This window comes from Capsicum annuum, chromosome 6 (assembly GCF_002878395.1).
Source record: "Capsicum annuum cultivar UCD-10X-F1 chromosome 6, UCD10Xv1.1, whole genome shotgun sequence".
NCBI classification, from domain to species: domain Eukaryota; kingdom Viridiplantae; phylum Streptophyta; class Magnoliopsida; order Solanales; family Solanaceae; genus Capsicum; species Capsicum annuum.
Genome location: NC_061116.1, coordinates 8985316 through 9010884, shown reverse-complemented (window position 1 = coordinate 9010884; position 25569 = coordinate 8985316). Strand labels below are relative to the sequence as shown.

The following is a 25569-nucleotide window of genomic DNA, read 5'->3' as shown; positions in this document are numbered from 1 at the left end:
CCAACTCCACTATTGTTGCTAAACTCCTGGTTTTATGCTTCTAATTCTAGACCATATACCATCATAGGATTTTGAGAAAGAATCTAAAAACACGTCTGACTCCTAAGCGCTAAGGTACACTACTCCTTCATTCATTAACTGGTTAATTGGGAAATTGAAACTGAACGACTCTATTCCTGAATCAACGGGAGTGATTTTCTAGAACACTGTAATCGGGTAATTTCCGTATACCCGTCTGGCAAAATAGGTTTACCTACTGGGGTAGACACTAATAAAGGCTCTACTAAAGTTTTGGGACTAACTCCAAAATGAGCATCTATATAGGGGTTACAAAATAAAGTGAAGCTCCGAGGTATAACAAAGCATGAAAATGAAAATAAAGGACTTGAAACGAACCCGTAGCCACATCAAGAGAGCTTTCTTGATCCTGTCGGGACTGAAGTGCATATAGCCTGTTCTGACGTTGACCACTAGTTGCGCTGGAAGTGGCACCCTGCTGAGTCAGGTGACCGGATGGGACTAGAGGACGGTTGGTTTCCGCATCTTGTGGCCTGGTTTACCACATCCAAAACATACATCACTACCAACTTTACACACACCTAGGTGATTTCTATCATATTCTCTACAAAGTAGATAGGTACAACCACTGCTCATACTACCATGGGTTTTGGATCCTGGCGCCCCATCATGATTGTCATTCTTGAACTTTGATACTGGAACACTAGCTGAAGAAGGAACTGGGGCTGAATACTTCGGGCTAAACTAAGAATATTTACTACCCTCCAATTGAGCAGAATTAAATCCACCTGTCCTAGCCCTCTTAGTATTTTTTTCTTTCTCCCTACGCTTCCCCACCTCAATCTGCTGAGCATGAACTATAAGCCTAGGTAGGACAACAACCTGTTGACTGCTTTGAGCTACTACTGAGTGAAATAAGGTAAGGGAGTCGCTCTGAATTTATCATGAAAGACATGCTCATTCAGGGGATCTTCCTAAACAGGCGGAGGTGCGGACTGATTCCCAATCCTCTCTCCATTATTCTTTCTGGGAGGCATTCTCTGTACACAGAAGGAAGGATGAGTTAAGAAAAGATTTTAAATAGAGCTCATGCTCTTTCACATGATGTGAACACTTTCAAAGTGTAGAACATAAGGGAACTGATGGGATCCTATAAATCCCACATGTAATTCCATAACCATGTGTGGGGCTATTTAAGAAAGCTCTATCTGTAGGGATTTAAGCTTGACTATTTCTGTTACCTCAAAAATAAAGTAGATCTGGCATGATTAGAGTAAGATGAGAATATGTATAACTTTCTTAGAAGACATTTCTATCACACGAGCTGAGATATGAAGGAAGGGAAACTTTTCCTAAAACATCTCATAACCCCTTCTTGTCTATAAGTATGGCGCGCTTCACACTCATGCACAAGACTCTACTCGACGCGGCTTTCAGACTCTCTAGGACACTTTAAAACCTTAGCCTCTGATACCAAGTTTGTAACGCCCCGAGAGTACACCCTGGATACTACACGGTGCTTACAGTCCTGAAGGACCATAAGCTAACCCATAAGCTATACCTGTTGTGAGTACTAAGTAAAGTTGATATCAAAAGATCATATGTGGAAATAAACTGAGGAATTCCATAAGGTTTTAACTCATAAATTTGATAAGTCAGTAAAACAAAACTGATAATGACAACTGAAATTTAAAAATTGACTAACTGTCTGTACTAGTCTGCAAGCCCCTAACTGAATAACTGAGGAGTTGATGGGACAAGCCCACAACTAACTCCGACTGACTAGATAACTCAACTACTGACATACTGAATGTAAGATAACTCATCCTCGAAGGATGAGGACCCACCGTCGTTGACTATTACTGATAGACTGATCTGTCTAAGAACGGTCAAGAAATCAAACGTCCAAACCTATTATATGAGACATTGTAGCGCAAGAAATGAGTATGCGATCAGTACTTTGAATGTATTGGTATGTTAAATAAGGTTGGCTAATATGCATGGTTTCATGTAACGCCCCGAAATCAGGTCCCGAGATGTGACACGGTGCTTAGGATCACAAGTGACCCCAAGCTAACCCTTCTACTAGCATAACTCATAAGTAACTAAACAAAAAGTATAAATCTATACAAATCTGTGAAAAATAACTCTTTTCTGAATATGATAGATACAAAACTAAATTCACAAGATTACAACTCTGCTTTTACAACCAAAATTGAAACGAAATACATCAACTTCTACTGACTGTCTATGAAGCCTCTACTAGTACTGACTGTAGGTTGCCGGGTCATGGCTCCCGACTAACCCAACTCAATATGACTGAATAAAGAAAATACAACACTTCTCGAACTGTATAATGAACTCAAGCCCTTGAATCAAAATGACTCATCACCTGCTGACTGGATGTCGCGAACTGACTGGATCTGAAGATGTACACTATACCTTATACCTACATTCTGAGAAAATGTAGCCCACATACGAATATGTGGGTCAGTACCATGGAAACGTACCGAGCATATGGGGGTGCAATGCATGTATAAAATAATATCTTAATATCATCACAGTTTATAAAATTATGCATGCTGATATAAATGACTCACTTAGCTCAAATTAAAATCATCATAATCATAAGAGAGTAAAATATATCGGGTGAAACATGTGAGTCATCATAATAAATCTCAATTCACTTCCATCTCGATTCCAAATCATCAAAGCAATCAAATCTCATAGCAATTCTCTTTGGAATATATGTTCATTAAATCTTTCGAAAACAATGACTTTCTCAAACTCAGTCTTTCAAACAAATATATTTTCATCTCAGATAAAATAATAAGACTTTTCATATTAGATAGGATAATACACACACAGACATTGGGAGTCTCTCATAACCGACATAAATCATGTGAGCTATATGGAGTCCAACGTCCAACCCACGTTGGGGAGAGATGTATCCTTGCCATCGGAGTAGGACCTTAATCTTTTATTCACTAGTGATCACTATAGATAATTCAGCCTTAGGCTCACAACCTACGGGGGCACATAGTTCTAGGGAAGTACCAATCCTGCTATACCTCCCGCTTGGTGCTAAAGACTACTTCCGGACTTAGCTCAGATTTTTTCAAAAGAAAATCCACTAATAAATATTTCAACAATTCACAACGGGAGCCATCATGCTACCTCTTTCATAATAAATCAATAAAAGTGGATTTCTTTTCTCATCTCGGTTTCAAAAACAACCCTTTTTACGACCAAAAGGTCAAAGCTTCTTTATCATCTCAAATTATTTAAACTCAAGGTGTTTATAACATATGATTTTCTCAAAATAATAATCTCAAATAGGGTTCCAAAAACCCATACATCAATATCACCATAACACCTTCCAAAGTTTCATACTCTATGACATAAGCACAAAAATAATCACTTAAAACTTAAAATTTCAACTTTACAATCATACATCTTGGTAAAGTAAATTAGCTTTGGGATTCAAATCTCATTGTGCTTATAGCACATAATTTCTCAAAGTACAATCCCAATTAGGACTCAAGGTCTCATACATCAAAATCATATTAAATTTTCTCAAGATTCATGCTTTTCATCATAAATATATATATAACTTACTTTAAAATCTGGAAAATTCAGCTTTATGTACAAAAATGTCATCATTCTCATTCAATTCAACTTCCAAAATATAGAGAGTATCATAATCTCATGTAAAACCATATAGGGTATAAATTCATGCTTCAAATTCATATCAAAACATGTAAAATCATGTATATTCATAAAAGAAAAATCAATTTGGGCACAAGAACGAAAGGGTGTTCTTGTTGAAAAACCCCACATACCTTAAACTTGAAGCTTTGAATGAACTCTTTACCTTGGGACTCTATTCATGAAAATAATGAGTGTTTCTTGTAGCCCTCGGAATGGGGATTCCGAATCTCGAAGAATTATTGAAAACTCATAGTTGAATCTTGAGATACTTGAATTTTTAGGTTGAAATCCTAATGAATTTTCTTGGTGATTTTGAGAGAAAGTAAACTTATTTTGGTGTAATGGGAGTTTAATCCCGTGTTATAGACATATATAGGGGTGTTTTTGGCACTTGGAAGTGAGGTATGCGGCGCACAATCCATGGCAGACCTTAAGGTGTTTGTTGCACACCTTATGGCAGACATTTAAGTATGTCTCGCACTCCCAATCGCACACATTTGATTGGGCGGCGCATTGCCCATCGCACACTCTTACTGCCTCTTACGAAAATGGGCATAACTCTTCGCTCGGGTATCGGATTTTTGCAAAATTGGTATCGTTGAAAAGATAATTCAATTATCTACAATTTTATAGGTATTGGGATGAAAAATTCCATGTATATTAATATATATATACACGTTTGAAGTTGACTCTTATAAAATCTAATGTCAAACTTTGGATGAATCAATTGGTCTTAGCTCAACTTTGTTCTAGGTCATTGCTATGAACATTTTTCACCTATAAACTACTCCATAGACTAGAATAATGATCATGAAACTTGTATTCACGTGATAATCACTTGTATTAGAGCTTAGACGCACAGGAACGACGGTTAGAATTCTAGCATGAAAATACGGGGTATTACATTATCTCCCCCTTGGGAACATTCATCCTCGAATGTGGATAATTAACCTAAAACACAGAGAAATATTAGTCTTCAAGCTATCAAGTGTAACTAATAGAACTGAATTACTGGATCTCAAGAATAATGAGCTACTGAACTGGTCTGTAAGTGCATGAATCCTCAAGAAAAATAACTATATGGCTAAGATAGAAACGAGAGTTTCAACTTATGAGTAACCATTACTTTTCACTGGATCTGATCTCATGAGAAAGGATCATAGGTTTATGACATGACACTCGAGGTATTACATTTCATGTGCATACTTCGTAACTGACTAAATGTATAGCATGAAGTACTGAGTAAAATACAAGAAATCTATAAAGACTGAGAATGCATGACCAAGCATAAAACATGTTCTGAATATAGTCTAAAAATTGAAATACTGAGTACTGATAAATGAGTAACTGATATCTGTATGCTATGGTCAAGCAAAACTAAAACTAAATTACTGAGCTGAATACTAGACTGAGACTGTGGGAGCTATCATGTAACTGACATAGAACATCTGAGCTATTATGGAGTCCAATGTCTGACCCACATTGAAGAGGGTTATTTTATCCTTGCCATCAGAATAGAACCTGAACTGTAGTGATCACTAAACTGAGCCAATATTGGGCAAAGAGAAACACTCTCTGGTAAGGCCCTTAGACCTACGGTGGCACGTAGTTTCTGGGAAAGTAGGATGTGTTGAACCCACACTTCCCACTCGGTGTTAAATCATACTCCTAACTGAAAGACACTAAATTACTACCTAGTGTATGCACTGACAACTGATGAGTTCAGGTCATGATATGTTAAAAATGACAGTGCATACATATTCTGGGTAATTATTAACCTTAAATAGATTATAATGACTAATTGGGTGAAAAGACTCATGGTTTATCTGAAAAGATTCTGAAAATACTAAAACTAAGTAAACAACTAAATTTTGGGTATTCATAATCCCCAGGACTCGATAGCAATAATAGCAATATCATACTAAAACTTTGAGGACATGATATATAAGCATTTGTTCAAAACTCATTCTTGTAGGCATTTCATCGAACACTTGCAATGCATGGTTTAAGCTAAGCATGGGATTAGTTTTAAAACTTGTAGTAATAGTATGATTTCAATAATAAAATCACCAATTAAGGCTAAAATTACTGAACAACACCATTCAAACATGTGGGGTTTAATAACAACGAAAACTACGTGTAAACATGGTATAAAAATCAAAATTGATGAAGCTTCATGGATGTAATTCGTGAAAACATGTAAAAATCATAACTTTGATTCTGAAAATGGGTTCTTGGACTCCATGGGTGAAAAGGGTCCGTGGATGAATATATAACACACCTCAAAATCTTAAATCTTGAAAGAGAATTAATGTTTCTCGAACGTTCTTGGATTGGGAAACACAAATCTTGATGTTTTCTTGATGATTCTTGAACTTGAAGAACTTGAATTTCTTAGTTTTTTGAAGAAGGATTTAAATCTTGTTCTTGGGAGATAATCTTGAGAGGAACCCTAATTTTGATGCTATGGATGAATATGAAGTTATGTGCTTTGATTTGATGTAAATAGGTGTTAAAAGGGTGGGAAAAGACCCAAAATTCCTTTTAAAATGGCTTTAAATCGCTAAATGGAGGTGCGGGACGGTTTGGGCTACAAACCGTCACCCTGGGGACTGACCGTCCCTCAAACCGTTGCTTTATGGCCAAAAAATAGGCTTACTGCCTTAGTTACAATAGTTTGGGCGATGGTTCGTCGCTGGCGCGACAGTCCGTCGGCCTTCCCGTTGCACTTTGGCAGTTTGGACAGCTCACTGTAAAACGATCATAACTTTTTACTCTGATATCAAATTTTGGTGAAATTAGTATCGTTGGAAAGATAATTCAATTATCTATCTATTGGTGGGTCATGAGCTCAAAAATTAATAGTATAACGAAAGATATACTCATTTGAAGTTGACTATAGTAATATCCTTCTCAAGAATTCAATTGGTAAGGGATGTTTTGATTCGCCTAATAGCTAGGACGTATTTGAGGCCTTAATACACATAAAAATTGATCATAAAACTACCAAATCACTAAAATTTATTTCTCATGAGCTTGAAGCATGATTCTAGTATTGGTTTGGATTCTCGAGATATTACACAATTTCGGTTTTCCATTTTAAATCTACAATAATTTAATTTGAATCTTGCTATATACGATTTTTCACCTTTATTTAATTTTTTAAAATGGCTACATCCATCATCAAAATCAACTCATAGTAACACTGATCTTGGGTATCATAATTAATTTTTTCAAATGGCTACTTCTTGCCTTAAAATTTCTTGTCAGAGTCCTCAAGTAACACCGTTTCAGTGCCATTTCAACCATAACAAACATCTTGCTTTAGTTTTTAATAATTCTTCTTATTCTTATTCTTTTTATCTGTCGAACGGAGGTCAGTTATTCATGCGAGGAGGAAGAAGAAGAAGAAGAAAAAAAATGGGATTTGTGGAATAGAGGTCAGTTGTTCATGGGAGGGGGAAGAAGAAGAAGGAGAAACCAGGGAGGGGGTTGTCTAAAGAAGGAGGAGAAAAGGGAGGGGGGTCTATTTTATATATATGTGTGTGTGAGAGAGAGAGAGAGAGAGAGAGATTACTTTTTTAAAAAAAAATTATAATTTCTTATGTGGTAATGACATGACACTGATTTGTCAATGATGTGGCACGTGTGTAGTGCACTCTCCATTGTGAGAGTGGGATTGTGATTTTGAGGTTGTATTTAATTCACTTGAAAGTTGTTAAGAGGGGTAAATAATTATAAGTTAGGTTAAAGTGCTAAAGTAAGTTTTGACTACAAATTCGGGGGGAAATGATGTCTTTTCTCTATAAACTACATATAATACATTCAATAGATTAGAGTAACAGAAATGAGAATGTCAAGATGAATGTATGCAGATACGAGGAGAGATAAAATTATGAATGATGACATTCAGATCGAGATGAGAGTGACCCTATCAAAGTCTGGGTTAATCTTGAAGTGGCTAAATTTTAAAAGCTTGGTAATTTTGGTTATTATTTTTAAAGGAAAAATTACAGTTTATAGGTAAAAATCTTTCATAATTACATGGTATGGGTAATGTTTTAAATAATTACAATTCATAGGTAATTGTTAGTTAAAGTTCAGTTTTATTTGGGCCCATTTATACAAATACAATTTCTAATGTATATAACAAATGCAAATTAATTTTTCTGTCTCATAATTAATATTTTATTCTCACTCTTATTTGATTGGAGTAATATGCGGCAATAGGTTACTTATTTGCTCTGATTGGACTTTTTAAGCAGCAATAGATTTTTATGCTAAAGAGATTGTGCTAATCTCAAACTTCTTTCAATTGAAATATCATAGAATATATTTTTTCCTATTTCTTCTTCCAAAAATTCTCAAATATTGTGTTCTTCACCTACAGAAAAGCTGACTTTTGTCCATTGAAGATTATGTTGAAGCTTTTTTACTTTTTAGGCGGCAATAGATTTTTATGCGTAAGAGATTGTGCAAATCTCAAACTTCTTTCAATTGAAATATCATAGAATATATTTCTTCCTATTTCTTCTCTCAAAATTTCTCAAACATTGTGTTCTTCAACTACAGATTAATTGATTTTTGTTCATTGAAGATTACGTTGAAGCTTTTTTAATCCCTATAAAATCGCATAGATTTGATTTGAAGATTTTTGCGGTAAATTTTATATCTTTACGGATATATATGTTTGTTCTTCTTTATTTATTTTTTAAGTTATTCTCTACATTACCCACTAATTCTATTCTATTTTTCATATATATGCAGTGTTAATTAGGTGTGCAAGTAACCAATTTCTAGTTTTTCAAATGGATGGGGAAAGGTATTAAACATATAGATAAGACTAATTGTGGTACTCCATCATTTGATTTGAGATTCAACATAAGGTATTTTTGTTTATTTATCAATTAGACTATTTTGTAGTTTAGTTGTGTAGAATCTCATAATATTAAAGTTTTGTATTTTTGCGATTGTATTTGGTACAAAGATGTATACATATATCTACACCATACAGTTATACTTATGTAAATATAACTATGTATGTAAACATATACATATATACATACATATACATACATATATATATATATACATACATATATATATATATATATATATATATATATACACATAAAATTATACATATATTCAATTCGGTTAGCATATAAAATTTTTATTTGTTTTATGATATGTAGATTTATACAATTAGTTTATGGATGAGGCTTTATATACATTTGATAATTTTTTTGTGATCATTTGTATTTTTGTGGTTGATCATTTGTGTTTTTTTGGTTAAACAGGATAGTAGTTTTATCATCACAGATCTTCCTAAGAAGTCCCCGCATGTTTCGTGTTATGTGGAGATGAAGATATTTGATACTTTAAAACAAAATCTATCCGGTGTTCAGCTTAGAAGATTTATGGGGACATGCTTTGATCAATATGCCACTATGACGGAATCATGGGTTCATCCCAATTGTCTAGGTGTGCTATGTCCCTTGAGTTGAAAACTAGTTTATATACATTTTATAATTTTTTTCTTGATCATTTGTATTTTTTTGGGTTGATCATTTGTGTTTTTTTTTTGTTCAACAGGATAGTAGTTTTGTCATCATAGATCTTCCTAAGAAGTCCCCACATGTTGTGTGTTATGTGAAGTCTTCATTGTTACATATGCGGAGTATCTTAGCCATGGAAAAGGTATACCACCTGGATATTTTGATGCAGAAACTTTTCGTACCCGTTATGCTTCTCTTCTATGTAAGCATGGGACTCAGAAGAATGAGATTGGCGCAGTTAGTGATGATGAGAGTACAAATCAGTCAGTGAGGCCTCAATTTGAGTGTGAGAGTAGTGACATGATAATTATCCCTTAGACAGTACATATGTTCCTCTATTTTAGTGGTTTTAGTTGAAAATACAAACTGGTCTTCAGTTTTTTTTTGTTTAATTCTAATATCAAATATGATATTTCATTTTGTTGGAAATTGTCCAGTGACATATTTTTTTCAATGCTAAACTAGTGTTTGTTATAAGTGTGTTGTCTAAAGAATACTAATAGTACACATAATAATGTGTATGTATTAGGTAATTGAATATGTCTCATAGATGAGAGATGTAATACGTATTTACAATAGTCTTTGCCATTTTAGCAATTGAAATCTCTATTGACTAATTAGTGTTTGTTTATAATTATACGTTTATTATGAATTTTTTTTTATATATAAAACTTTGTATATCTATAGGTTAATAAAACAAGTCATGATGGTGTATTACCAATCTTTTCAATTGTTATCTATAGGTTAATACCATGTTTTTAAATGCACAAATTCAATCTCTTAAGTTGTGACTCACATTTATTTGAGTTAATACATAAAAATTACCCTAAATTTGACACCAAATTATAACTTTGACCTTCAACTTTGACAGTGCACAAATATGACCTTTAACTATTCAAAACTGCACAAATATGACCTCCAATCTTACATGGCAAAACGCGTATTCAACACGCAAAATTGGGCGCATCTAGCTTAAAATCTAAGGGCATAATACATAAATATGACGTTAAACTTTGACAGTGCACAAATATGACCTTTAACTATTCAAAACTGCACAAATATGACTTTAAATGACTCTTCACTATTATTTTTTTATTATTTTCGGCTCAAAGATGAAAATGACATCTAATTTCTTTTGTCATTGCGAAAAAAGAGCAATATTGAAGATTTATTAATTAGGCGGGTCAGCTTCATATGAAAAAATTGAGCGGGTATGTATATATATAATAAAGCAGAGGACGAATTTAAGTTATATAATATATCTAAATATTATTTATTTAAATATTAAATTAAAGATGAAACTATACTGATAATAAAAAAATTATAGTTTTAATAAAATGTTATTAAATTAATGTTATTAAGGATAGTAGTAGTATATTAAATTAACGTTATCAAATTAACGTAATTAAAATATTATTAAATTAACGTTATTAAAACATTATTAAATTAATGAGGGGCGGACCTACGTGGTTGCCATGGGGTTTACCTGAACCCCCTCGGTAAAAAAATTACGTTGTATAGATATAAGATAGAAAATGTATATTTATGTACGTATATTAATGTTGAACTACATGAAACAAGGCACTTAGATAGCCCAGTGGTGTTATTTGCTCTTCTTGGGTGCTTCCTTCAGCCTACTGTGCGGGTTCGATCCCTACTAGTGACTGTTTTTTTTTTTAATTAAAAAAAACTAGGTGTTGCTGCTATAGAAATAAATAAAATAATAATGATAATAATAATAATTTTTTAAAATTAAAAAAAAATTAGGTGCTGCTACTATAGAAATAAATACAAAAATTCTTCTTCTTCTTCTTCTTCTTCTTCTTCTTATTATTATTATTATTATTATTATTATTATTATTATTATTATTATAATAATAATAATAATAATAATAATAATAATAACAACAATAATAATAATAAAAAAGACGTCGTTTTAACACAAAAAGCAAAACTTTGACAGTGCACAAATATGACCTTTAACTATTCAAAACTACACAAATATGACCTCTCTCCAAGTCATCCCTTTTAACGATGTGGCACGTGTGATTGGATTACCTTTCCACGTAGGCGCAAGTGATATGCATGGGGTTGCAAAATCGGAGGTCATATTTGTTCAGGTTTTGAATAGTTGAAGGTCCTATTTGTGCACTATCAAAGTTTAAGGTCAAAGTTATAATTTGGTGTCAAGTTTAGGATCATTTTTATGTATTAACTCCTTTTATTTTGATACTATCTTTAGAATATGGTATACATACATAAATATACATATATACATATGATAAATTAAATGAGCGTCAAAACCAACTGCATATTATATTAAAACGTATATATGGTTAACAACTGCATTACTGATATTTTATTTATACATTTGGAGTTATTCAAATAAAAGTTAAACATAAACAAATTAAAATGTATATAGTTATATAAATATATTTATATACATGTATACATATCAACTGACATTCCCACATATATACATACATATATATCAACTGACATTTTTTGGTATATGTTAATTTGACTGAAAATACATATATTCATATAAATGTATTACTCGTATTATTAAACAATTATGTTTTATATAATTTAATTTGAAACATATACAATTTGAAAATTGTATAGGTATAAATATATGTATATATACATTTTAAGTAAACAAAAATACATATGCATATAATATGTTAAACATCAGGATAGTTAGAACCGACAAATTATTACATTAGGCTGCATATTGATATAGTTATAATGTAAAGTGAAATATATATGCAAACTTACAGTCAGTATATAACATGAAAATAAAGTATATAACAAAGTATATAGCGTGAAAACTTACAATTTCAATTTAATATGCAAACAAAGTATATAACAAAATCTGTCATGTTATTGATCATTATTCAAACTACAATCAGTCACAAGTCATAACAAAACCATGTATGTGTTTCACCGTATACACTCTTTTATGGTTTGATAACTTCTGCTTCACACTACCGCCAATCAATGTACTACTAACATGTTTCTGCTCGAACACCCGATCCTTTATTAATACAGTTATAATGTAAAGTGGAATATATATATATGCAAACTTACAGTCTGTATATAACATGAAAATAAAGTATATAACAAAGTATATGCCGTGAAAACTTACAATTTCAATTTAATATGCAAATAAAGTACATAACAAAATGTGTCATGTTATTGATCATTATTCGAACTATAATCAGTCACAAGTCATAACAAAATCCTGTATGTGTTTCACCGTATACACTCTTTTATGGTTGGATAACTTCTACTTCACAATGCCGTCAATCAATGTACTACTAACATGTTTCTGCTCGTACACCCGATCCTTTAAAGGACAAGTATGCTCCTGACAAAATTGGCGAATCTTAAAGAAGTCAGTCTTTTTATTACTAGATGTCATTAGCAACTAACCACATCCCTTCGATTTACTCACCAAATTATATCTGAGATGTAAAAGTTATCTATTAGTAATTTATACAAAAAAAAGTCTGTATTTTAAAAAACTTCAAAACTGATTTGCTAACGTATACAATGTTGTTCACCAAATTCTGTATGAATAGAAACATATAATAACAACTGTATGTATCTAGTTAAACAATAATATGAATAAACTTAATAAACTTATCCATATTATATATACATAAATACATAAATACATTTTTATCATAAGACAAAACCATGTACAGAATAAAAACGCAAATGCTTTAATACGATAAATATACTTACCCGACTGTATTTGATTGTATCATATTGAATTCTTCTACTGCTAAATTCAACTTTATATTCAACTTTCAATGTTTTTAAATTCAATTCAATACAAAGTTGCTTACCAATCAATTGAATCAAACCATTGTATTTTTCTGTTTCTTCAATTGCAATCGAGTCCAACTCATACTGTCCATACTCATTATAACAGTTTCATACGCCTGAATGCTTCAGAACAATTGGTAATTGCCCCATATTTTTTTAAAAAAAATTCTAAACAAATACAGTATGCAAATTGTCAGTAATTATGAATTCAAAATAAACTAACAATTATAAAGTTTCAAAAATTATAAAAATTCGTGTGTTATATCACAAATTGAAATTGCAATATGGATCGTGTATAATGAAATTATAAGGAATCAAAACATATTGAAATTTATATAATTTAGTCGAAAATAATAAAAACACAAATATAAACGCAAATACACAATTTTGATTTTCAAAAAAATCGTCTTTCAAAAACTTTTAAACGAATTTTGAATTGAGAAAATACATGTTAAAATTTATTGTTGAATAACTCATCTTTCTTCTCTCAAATCTTTCCAAAATATTTTTTTTTTTAGCTTTAATACAACCATTCTTGCAGATAATGCTCATTAATGGATGAACAATTAATGGGAAGTTAAAATAATTTAAGGTAATTTACTGCCTTCAAGTTTTCTTTTTTATCTCCTATTTCAGTTAGGTTATGTTTCTTCTAATTTGTATAATTCTTATATATATATATACTACTTTAGGGGTGCGCGCCCCGCGCGTGTACCTCAGATTAATTTAATAAAATCACATCGATATTATAAATTAAAGAAAATGGGCCATGCTTAGTAAATAAATTGATGATTTTATTAAATAAGAAAAACACTTGAATAGAAAATTAATATATTTAAATAAAATCATATAAAACCATTAAAAATTATTTTAAACTAAATTAAGACTAACTACGAAGGCTATAGAATGACAAAAGAAAAACAATAAATAAACTTTCCCGATACGACATATATGGTGCAATTCATATGTTGTTCGAAAGTGTTAAGGATAATAAATTAATATTTTAACTATTATATGTTAAAATAATATACTATGAAAAGAATTTACCTAAAGTATTCCTATTAGATACTTTCAATTTTGAAAATTTATTTTTCTTCTTATTCTCACGCTGCTACTAAATATGAACACTTTATTATGTCTTTTAATATTTTAATGAATGTATTATTATGGATATTCGTATATCCTTAATGTATAATATTTATACACTAATTATATATTGAGTATACATCATTTATATAGAGTATCAATTGTTCATTAATAAGTAATGCATAATACAGACTTATAACTAATGTATAAAAACATCAATATCAAATAATATACTATAATGTATAATAATTGTAAATCTATATTAGAAAAGCTCACTTTTAGAATTACAAGTCATGTTTTCCTTATATACGTTTCATGTTTATCTTTTTTTTTTAAAAAAAATCAGAAGTCAAAAAATATTTCTAGAGCTTAAGGCTAGATCGATGAAATATATAATAGTTGACCGATCTTTTTGTTCTTTTCCTTAGTTTTAAAATCTTAAATATTAAGACTTCTACTATAGTTTAAATAAAAAAGATTTAAGAAGTATATTTTAATCAAGTTTGAAGTACTAAATATTAGGAGTTCTTACATCTTACAAAAAATTTATTGAAACAAAGAACAAAAAAAAAAAGAGAAAAACATTTGATTTCTTTTTATAGACTACGACTTTTGACAACAATATGCTTGTTACATCCAATTTTTGAACAACTGATTTTTAATTGAAAGAAAAATACAAAAAATTATTAAAAAGAAAAATTTATTGTCAATCGTGATTGTGTATAATTCTTGAAAGTTCCCTATTCAATATAATCACCAAGTTACTCACCCTACTGATCTTCTAAGTTGCCAATAATATTAAAAGGGTCATTAGTAAATTAATTGGAAAAAAAGGCAATTTAAAAACTAACCTCAACAGATTTTATGGCTTTTATTGATATACGAATCTTTGTGTTTGAGTTTGTATATTCATAAAGACTCAAATTAGGTTTTATGACTCACGAGTAATTCTAAACATAACTCTTAGGGTTGAATTAGAATGATACCTCAAAGTAAATAATGGGACAAACATGAACGTAAATAAGAGTTTTTAGTCTCCATTACATATGTCATACAGTTTAAGTTTGATTTCACCAAAAAAAAAAAAAAAATTTGTAGCCAATACGAAAGAAAAAATAAGATATTCAGACTATTTTCTCACTATGAAATATAATCTTGAGAACATGTAACTGCTATCAAATAATCTTGACGACATCAATATTTTAGAGTCAAAAGATTCCATACAAAAAATGTACAAGAGTTTCTCATAGGACGAAAATCAATGCTTAGATCATATTGAGAGAGAAGAATAAAAGATCAAAAAAAGAAAATAAAAATGTAAACTTTACGAACCTCATGATCAAAAACACGTACTATCGGTAATTTTGATACGACGCCACTAAAATATCAATCAACTCCTTGACAATTGAGAGTGACTACACAAGTAAATAATAAGGAAGAGAAAAAGAAACAAATTAATTGCAAAATACAAAAAGTAATATAAAACTTTGTATATCTTGTCCGAAATTTCATTCAACATCGATAATCCTCTACCAATCTGACGAAAGCAAGGACTCAAAATTATGCAAATATACCACATAAATAATTTCATCAGGTTTTAATTTATGAGATGGTGTACGTGAAAAATTTGTGGATGTCGTTTGATCCAAAACGAAGCCTCCAGCCAAAGTTTCCATTGGCAACAAACCATTGCTACAATTTGAAACTACTTCTTCTAGGCAAGCCGTCAGAGGAGAATCAATGGATTTTTTTGATCCTATATGGGAGAATCGATACATGTAAATTTATATATTATTGACTTTGATTTGGACTCCATGATAATTTCCGTAAATAATATTTGATTTGAACTCAATAATAATTTTTCTTATTTAACAATATTATCTAGTTTTTTTTTAGTTTTAAAGTCTTAAATATTAAATATAACTATAATAATTTGATCAGAAAACGGATGAAAAGACTATTTTATCTGTGAATTATTTTAACGAAGAGCTTTTTTAAATCACTTTTTTAAGAATTTTCACACTTTTAATATATTATAAATATAAATTATAGATATAAATATAGATATATAAATAACTATAAATTACTTTTGCCTATAATTTATAATAATTGAAAATTTAACTAGGGAGCTAGTTATACCTCTTATACTTACCAATTTGGTTTTCCTCTTTTCTTGTTCCCTACTCCATTCCCACTCTCAATTCTCAAAAAATTCTCTCTCTAAAAAAATGGCAACACCAATGGTACTCGACCCGAAACCCGCACCAATCCCACCGTCAACCCGACCCGAATCCGACCTCCCCTCCTCCTCCGACGCCGGCGCCGGCTCCGACGACGACCTCTACTCTCGCCTAAAATCCCTCCAACGTCAATTCGAATTCATCGAGATCCAAGAAGAGTACGTGAAAGATGAGCTCAAAAATCTCCGTCGCGAACACTTACGTGCACAAGAAGAAGTCAAAAGGATTCAATCAGTACCGTTAGTAATTGGTCAGTTTATGGAGATGATTGATCAGAATAACGCTATTGTTGGTTCAACTACTGGTTCTAATTACTATGTCAGAATACTTAGTACGATTAATCGTGAGCTACTTAAGCCGTCTGCGTCTGTGGCGCTTCATCGCCATTCGAATGCGCTTGTTGATGTTCTTCCACCTGAGGCTGATTCCAGTATCTCGCTGTTAAGCCAATCAGAGAAGCCTGATGTTACTTACAATGTAAGTTTTTGTAGTTTTGAGTTGCTCAAAGTATAAATTTTGCTTAAATATGTTGATGAGGGTTTAGTTGTGTCGTCATATTTCGCTTCTCGAGAGCCAATTTGACTAATTTTCAAAGCTAAATTAGGTTGGATTAATTCGATATTCTGGGTATTAAAAAACTATACGGTAAGTACTATAAATTGCAATTTTTCTCATATAAATATGATGAGAAGAATCCGTGAAAGAGTAGCTCAAACATCTCTGTCGAGAGCATTTACAAGCATTAGAAGAAGTCAAAAGGATTCAATCAGTATCGTAGTAATTGGACAGTTTATGAAGATGATTGGTCAGAACAACGCTATTGTTGGTTCAACTACGGGTTCTAAATACTATGTTAGAATACTTCGTACAATTAATCGTGAACTTCTTATGACGTCGGCTTCGGTCACTCTTCATCGACATTCGAATGTGCTTGTTGATGTCTTGCCTCCTGAAGCTGATTGTAGTATTTCGTTGCTAAGCCAATCGGAGAAGCCTGATGTTACTTAAAATTCAAGTGTTGTAATTTCGAGCTGCTCAAAATATAAATTTTGCTTAAATGTATTGGTTAGGGTTTAGTATGTTGAATCTGTTGTGTAGGGATTATATACTGCTTGTCATAGTAATTATAGCAAATAAGAGGCTTTATGAATTGCAGCTTAAGGTTAATTAGCTTTTCTGAATTTTAGATGTAATAGAATTCTCTTAAAGGTATTCTGAAGCTTTATTGAAGTAATTATAACAAAATCCTTAGATTAATTTTGAGTTTTTCTTGTTGTAGCACCAAACTGTGTAATGACCAGCTTACCAATAAAAACAACTGCTTGTTGCTGTTGGGTGTAAAAGAATCTCTGTAGTTATGGAGCAAGTCATAGAGCCTGTTTGGATTGGCTTATTGTAGGTGTTTTAAAGCTAAAATAGCTTTAAGTGCTTTTTTAGTGTTTGGACAAAGATTAAAAAGTGATCTTAATCCTAACTTATGGCTTTTGGCATATAAGTCATAACTAAAAGCCCATCCGAACATGCTTGTAATCTCCTAATGCTACTAGGTCCTCATATTAATTGGCTTTCTGTAAAGCTGGTCATCCGATCAAGTGGCTTCTTAGGGGCCATTCTGTATACTTGAGATTATTTGTGTCTTTCGGTTAAGGACTGATGCACGTAGTTGTAATGTATACAAAGCTTCAATGCATGTCATTCTTGTAGCCTTCAAAAGCTCTTTGGAACCTTTCTTGCAGCTAGTTACGATTTAAGTTACTCGAACTCTTCACTTTCGGTGCCGCACCCGTGTCGTGGTATCCGTACCCGATCCGGTCAACCGATTGTGTGTACTTTGACCAAAATTTTCAGGGGAAGTCCGGACTAACTTAATGATTTTTGTAATCAAAACAAAAGCTAAGGTGAAATTGAAGAAAATGGATTACCTTGCAGATAGAAATTTCTATGTTACTACTTTTCCTTTTCTCTCTTTTTAGGATTCTCCTCTTGATCAATATTTTCTCCTCAAGTTCTCCGCTTAATATTTCGTAATTTAAGTTTTATAACTCCATTTTTTAGATATTTGAATTAATTTCAGCTGAACCCTCACACTCGTATTCATACCTTGATCCATGTCCTCGAGTCTTAAAATTGAGATCATGAAGGATCCGACATCTAGATCCACATCTGAGTTTGAGCAACTTAGGTTACGATAGTGCTAAAGAGACCATCTTCCAAGCTTGTAAAGGGAGTTCTTAAGCCTTCAATAGCCTTTTGTTGTCGTTTCCTCCCAATTATCCAGAGTCTCACATGCCTTACTTATTTCTTAGTTTTTGAGCTTGTATTTCTTCCTATTTCCAGGATATTGGAGGATGTGACATACAAAAGCAGGAAATCCGTGAAGCTGTTGAGTTACCTCTGACTCATCATGAGTTGTACAAGCAGATTGGTATAGATCCTCCTCGTGGTGTGTTGCTCTATGGTCCACCAGGCACGGGGAAAACTATGCTTGCAAAGGCTGTAGCAAATCATACAACTGCGGCCTTCATAAGGGTAGTTGGCTCAGAATTTGTACAGAAGTACTTGGGTGAGGTATGGTTGAAGTCTTGTTTTATGCATCAATATACTTTAAGATCATCGGTGTAAATGTCTGTATAATCTATCTTAGCAGCATGATATTAGGCAAAATTTTCAGTTCAAAGTGTTTATATCTCATAAAAAGAGTTTAGAATAGCATATATTCTCTTTGCCTATGTCTTTCCAATTTCATAGGTACTAGTAACCTTGATTGGGAGCGTGAATCGGGCAAATAACTAATATACTATCTCCTTTGAAGTCGTATGATCTAACTGAGCTCTATGAGAATTCGCTAGCATAAGATATTGGTTTGTTTATTTCTTGAAATTAAACATTACAAATTTAGAAGCCACACAAAATATGATACCTTTACCAATTTCTGTATTAAAATGATCAAGAACGTCACAAAGAAATTTGTGTTTCTGAGGGACATAGTCCAGGAAGTGTAGGGACACATGTACCCTTCACTTCTATTAAGTTGGTGCAAACCTATACAATATCCGACCAAGTTTAGGACAAGTCGAAAGTAGATGATTAGCAGAAGAGCACATTCAAAAGAGACTTGTTTGCTTTTGCCATCCTAAACTTAGTGTATGCCCTTTATAATAAGTGTCCGAGCATGACAGTCGCAATATAGAGATGTAAAAAAAATGGTGCTGCATTTGTTAAATCTTACTGCACTCACTGACGAGTATGGACTGTATAATAGTTAAGCACTTGCAGGGTTATGGTGGTATATAATTGATTTATGACAATAAGCAGTTCAGAAGCATGTTTGAATAAGTCAGAGTTACAGGTTTCTTTTAAATTTATTCTATAGATAGGCGGGCAAGAGGTTTCTGTAGCTATGGCAAATAGTCTTTTATTCAGTTATTTTACTTGCTCTTGAATGCAAAATATGGTCAAAGTTTTGATGACTTGCATCAGATAAAGAAGCTTTCTGGAAACAATTTAATCTTGGCATTAGGTAAAGAAGCTTTTTGGAAACAATTTAATCCAACTTCCAAATCAAAATGCCTAAAAGTAACCAGTAGTAGTTGATAAATATCTTGTAATATTTGATTACGAGAGAATTTTTGCATTATTTTTATGTTCTTACAAGGTAGCTGACCCATTCTCTCACAAAGTAAATTTAGAGTTTATAGAAAGCTTTCCTTATAAAAATGTGATCTAAAATTTTTTTTGACATCGAACACTTCTACAATGTCTGTCATGTGAATAATCAATTCATCTTCATTCTTTGGTTTATGGGATAATTCACATAACTAATGTAGCTCTGGAGGACTTCAAGCCAAGGCCTATCTCAATTGTGAATGACTCAATGCCTTTTCGTTTTTTGATTACATTTTTCTTCATAAAATAGAAGTCCTGATCAGATCCTCTCATTATAAAGTAACATAGTATTCCTGGATATCCTCCATAGATTGATTCAAAGATGTGGACTTTTACTTTCTGTACGAATAAAAAGAAAGGATAAAGACATGGACTTCCCCTGTCTCAATCATGTTGACTATGAGAACATCTTGTTTATGGTCTTTCATGTAGAATTGAATGTAGAGGCAGATCTTTCTTTCTGCACAGCTAATCTAGTTGGACAGTTCAGTTATCTGGATGAGGAGTCCGCTTTCAATCATCTTGGCTCCCAAGTCTTTAAGCCCCAAAAAAATAAAGGACGACGAAGAATATATATTAAGAAGATAAAAGATCAAACAGCCTGATAAAGCTAATACACGCATTGACGCTATATTCTCTTATCAGTTTCAATTATATAACAAAGCTTTTGATGCGGTGAATCAGTTAATAAACTAACTGCAATATGCAATCAGAATATCAGATGAGCATGAGTTATCGTTCAAGCAAAAGATAGTGCAAAAAAGCTTTTGATCTGCCAAATGAGTTAACAAACTAAGTGCAATATGCAATGAGAAAAAATAAAATGAATTAAGTTATTGTTCAAGTAGATGACAGTGCACAAGTTAAATCAGATTCAATCTGCTAATGATGAGAAATTGAGAACTTTCTCCTTCTACCTTTTTAATAGTAATACTTGGAAGGGAGGTATCTAAATCAAGCATTTAGGGGTCATTTGATAGGGTGTATTAGGTAAAATAATGCTGGTATAAAATTTTAGAACAATATTTGGTTGCAAATCTCACGTATGTACAACTAATATCTGTATTATTCTAGGCATAGATAGAAGACAATACAACACGAAAGATCATTTAGACTTCGCTAACCATTTCGGGGGAACAGATTTGTGAATTTAGACGTGCTTGTTCCTGGACTTTCTGACAGATGTTTTCAGATGGCTGGGGGTGTTTGATTTCATAGAAGTAGGGTTCACTGGGGATTGAGGAGACCAATTATGTCACCCCAAGTCTTTATGCAACTTCAGATCAACTATTACTTTATTCCCTTTGAGACACCTCTCTTCCTGTCTGGAGAGTGACCATCATATCTAACTGTGTCCATGAAAGTGGTGAGACTCCATTTGTTTATATTAGTCTAGTTTTATCTTCTCATTTATTCCCTGATTTTTGCAGGGCCCACGAATGGTTCGTGATGTCTTTCGCCTTGCCAAAGAAAATGCTCCAGCAATCATATTTATTGATGAGGTTGATGCAATTGCTACTGCTAGGTTTGATGCTCAGACTGGAGCTGATAGAGAGGTCCAGCGTATTCTCATGGAGCTACTAAATCAGGTAGGCTTCTATTCATAGTTATAAAGTAGTTCCGAAGTAACACAAGACCCAACGGTTGTTTGATGAGCCACTTTTTCCTGGATTTGTATTATGTAGATGGATGGGTTTGACCAAACTGTGAACGTAAAAGTTATTATGGCAACCAATAGAGCCGACACACTGGACCCTGCACTTTTACGTCCTGGAAGGCTTGATCGTAAGATTGAATTTCCTTTGCCTGATAGACGTCAAAAGAGGCTTGTTTTTCAGGTGGGTTTTGGATAATCTTATCCTCTTCTTTCTCCTTTCCTAAAAAAAATGGAGGAAAATATTGTAGGAAGAAGTTAAGATTGATGGATTCTTGAAAGTCTTTCGCTTCTCTGGCAGTATTTCTGTGTTTGGTTTCATACAAATGAACAAAATTAATTCTGGATTGTTTTATGGCAGGTATGCACTGCTAAGATGAACTTAGGTGACGAGGTCGACTTGGAAGATTATGTTTCTCGCCCTGATAAAATCAGTGCTGCTGAGGTTCGTCTCTTATTTCTATATTTTTTTCTTGGGAGAACTGTGGAAATCAGGGTTCTTGGTCTAATAATTGTTCTTTGCTTTGACTGCTACTATTTTTCTTTTCTGCAAGTATAATTATGCTGAGGTTATTAATGTGAAGTGAACGTGAATTGAAATCAAAGTATGTTGGTATGTCTGCAGATTGCAGCTATCTGTCAAGAAGCTGGTATGCATGCAGTGCGCAAGAATCGATATGTCATACTTCCCAAGGACTTCGAAAAGGGTTACAGGACCAACGTGAAGAAGCCTGACACTGACTTTGAATTCTACAAGTGATTGTTTTTAAAGGCCAAGCAAATACTTGAGAAATCTACCATGTAAGCTCTGTACTTCTTTCTTTTGTAGTTCTGAGCTGTTGAATATTTAATGGCTGTTTCTAGCTTTTCGGTAAGATGTTTGTTCGGAAAGTGTTAGTAGGCAGTATATGGTTGAATCCGTGTGCAACATTCAGATTCACAGTTTCAGATACTTTCTCAAGCCTTAAGTTACTCTCATGGTGAGGGTGCTCGCCGACATCATTTCTTTCTTTTAGTTCTACCGTGTACGACTCTTTAAGTCGTCTTATTTTTCATAGAAGAGTACTACCTAAAGCAATGTGAGTTAAATGTGTATAAATGGGAACTGGCAGTATAACTCACTCCCTATCTGGTGTAGATTTCCTTCCTTGTGAGTCCCCCCCGGTACAATGAATGAGTACTCCTGAAGTCTTCTCTCTTTCGGTTACTGTTCTACTGGTCTTCTGTTTAGTGGTAAATGCATACAATCTACAAAAAGTTCACGCCCTACTTTATCTCTAAAGATAGGGTGTCCTAACCATCCAAACGCTACTCCATCTCCGTTATCCATTGAACTTGCTTTGAATAATCCTCCTTTTGCTGGATTATTGCCGAGAAAGCTAATTTTTCTGGAATTTTAGACCAATCTCCGTTATCCATTGAACTTGCTTTGAATAATCCTCCTTTTGCTGGATTATTGCCGAGAAAGCTAATTTTTCTGGAATTTTAGACCGGGCTTCTGATAGACTTTGGTTTTCCACTAGCCCAACACTAACTCTTCGATATATTTCTTGTTGGAAGTACCCTTGATATCCCATTGATAACGAGTGGACCCAAATAATTCAATTGGATTAGTTGCCAAACCATGCCACATAGTTCCGGCAACAACAAAAGCTACAAAAAAGACAGCAGCAATACTAATACTACTGGAAAGGATAATTTAAATATTTTTCATACGCAATCCTTTGTATAGACGTGGTGGTGGGCGGACACTAAGATGGAATAGGCCCACTAATATGCTCAATGTTCCTGCTGCAATATGATTAGATGCATCAGATATGTGGTTCATCTGTGAGGTGAATTGCGTCTTGTCAAGTATCTATGCGCTATTGGAAGCTGCAGATAAATGGCCAGACGAAGCTTGCCTGTATCAATTTGGATCTGATTTATTGAGACCTCAACAACGACGACAACACACCCAGTGTATTCTCAGCGGTGGGGTCTAGGAAGGGTAAAGTGTACGCAGTTCATACCAATATCTCTACCTCAGATGAAGTAGAGAGGTTGTTTCTGATTTCTTGAGGCCTCATTACAGATAAAATCATGCCCAATGTTGACGAACCGAGTTCACAGAACGTGTGATTGCTTTCCAGAACAAGCCACGTGTCTGCTAAAAAAGATTTTAAAAATTGAGTCGTGAAGTAAAAACAATGGAAGAAAATGGATACAAAATGTTCTAGGGGTTTAAGGGTATACACAAAATTGGAGAAGTCAAGAAACCACTTAAAGAAAAATGGGGTGTTTTTGGTTTTGAAGATTATTTAGGCTTTTGGCTAGGAAAATCAAAAAAATTTGGAGTTGTATTTGATCATTTTTTTGGGAAGACTTTTTTAAACAAATATAATGGTGAAATTGGAGAAAAGTTAAAACAAGTTGAGACTTCAAGTTGCCAAACATTCCATCTTTTGAATAAGTGTAAAAATGGTGTATTCTCAAAAAATGGGGTTTGAGGAAAATGAGTTCTGAGGAGGGTAAAGTGTACACAGTTCAATTGTTACCTTAGATGAAATAGAGGTTATTTTTGGTAAATCTTCTGCTCAGGACAGATACCAGTATACACAGTAGAACAAGGAACTACTGGTTGAGATACAAACAAAAGCATTTTTACCTACCCACTAACCCTCTATTTTAATTTGCATTCTCCACAATTTCCGATCGAGAATCATGTTCTCCATAAACTATAACTACTACATATCACATCTAATCATTTCTTTAATATTTTTTCAATCTAACTCTATCTTGCTTAAAATTATTCATAGCCAAACTCACACCGGAGCATCCGTATCCCTCTTCACGTCAGTGACTTCTCATGGTCAAAAATGGCCTAAGACAAGGCGGTTGATCGGGTTATTTGGTTCAAGCATGTTGTGGATTGACCTCTAATTTTTTACATACTCTTTATTTATTTATTTTGATAAATTTGGTTAAGAAGTACATTATTTCATCTTGGTATACGAAATTATTGAACTATTTTTTCATGTACTTTTATTTATAACAATTAAGTTTGAGTTGAACTCAAATATCAATATACATTATAATGTACCTTTATTTATAACAACTAAGTTTGAGTTGAACTCAAATATCAATATACATTATAATTAGAGGCGAATTTAAAATTTCGTGTATTTTTATTTATAACAACTAAGTTGGAGTTAAACGCCAAATATCAATATGCATTATAATCAAGGGCGGATTTAGGATTTAAAATTTGTAGATTTTTCATATTAGACAAAAATAAAATTAGATAGCAACGACGAGGATTCGAACCCACAATCACAAGGTTAACAAAATTTTACCAAGTCCCTCTGCTTCATTAGACAAATATCACACTTTATTTATGGATTTTTATCTTATAATTCTTATATATTTATTAGATTTTTTAATGTCAATACAATATTCACACTAACGTTATTAGATTTTTGAAAATCCCAACTCAATTTCCTGAATTCACCCCTGATTATAATAACAACTCACTATAACAACTACAAAATTTTAAATATATCACTATAATAAGGTTTTACAATATAAATATTTTTCGTACCGTCTCACATGCTTAATGCAACCTTTTTTATCTTTAAAATAAGATTCTTTGCTTCGATTAAGTGAACACCTTGTATTATTCATGTGAATATTCTTTGCATAATTGACGAAGGCTATGAGTGACACGCTATAATAATATTTTACTAATTCAATCATTGATCAATTTATAAATAGCTACTTTGCAATAAATATTATTTGAATAGTAGTACTGAAAATGACATTT

At 32.7% G+C, this 25569-nt stretch overlaps 1 protein-coding gene across 2 annotated transcripts; it reads left to right on the top strand.

The window, feature by feature from the left end:
• Positions 1-15841: 15841 nt before the first annotated feature.
• Positions 15842-24886, top strand: LOC107873557 (26S proteasome regulatory subunit 6B homolog). 2 transcript variants are annotated; one of them, XM_016720452.2, is made up of 7 exons: positions 16337-16924; positions 18785-19015; positions 21544-21702; positions 21799-21951; positions 22129-22212; positions 22393-22568; positions 24566-24886. In XM_016720452.2, the coding sequence occupies exons 1-6, from the start codon at positions 16436-16438 to the stop codon at positions 22525-22527; spliced, it is 1251 nt and encodes a 416-aa protein (XP_016575938.1). In that variant the 5' UTR covers positions 16337-16435; the 3' UTR covers positions 22528-22568; positions 24566-24886. The 2 variants fall into 2 exon arrangements, with proteins under 2 accessions (XP_016575937.1, XP_016575938.1); XM_016720451.2 differs by lacking the exon at positions 24566-24886 and having other exon boundaries at positions 15842-16924; positions 22393-22764.
• The last annotated feature ends 683 nt before the right edge of the window (positions 24887-25569 follow it).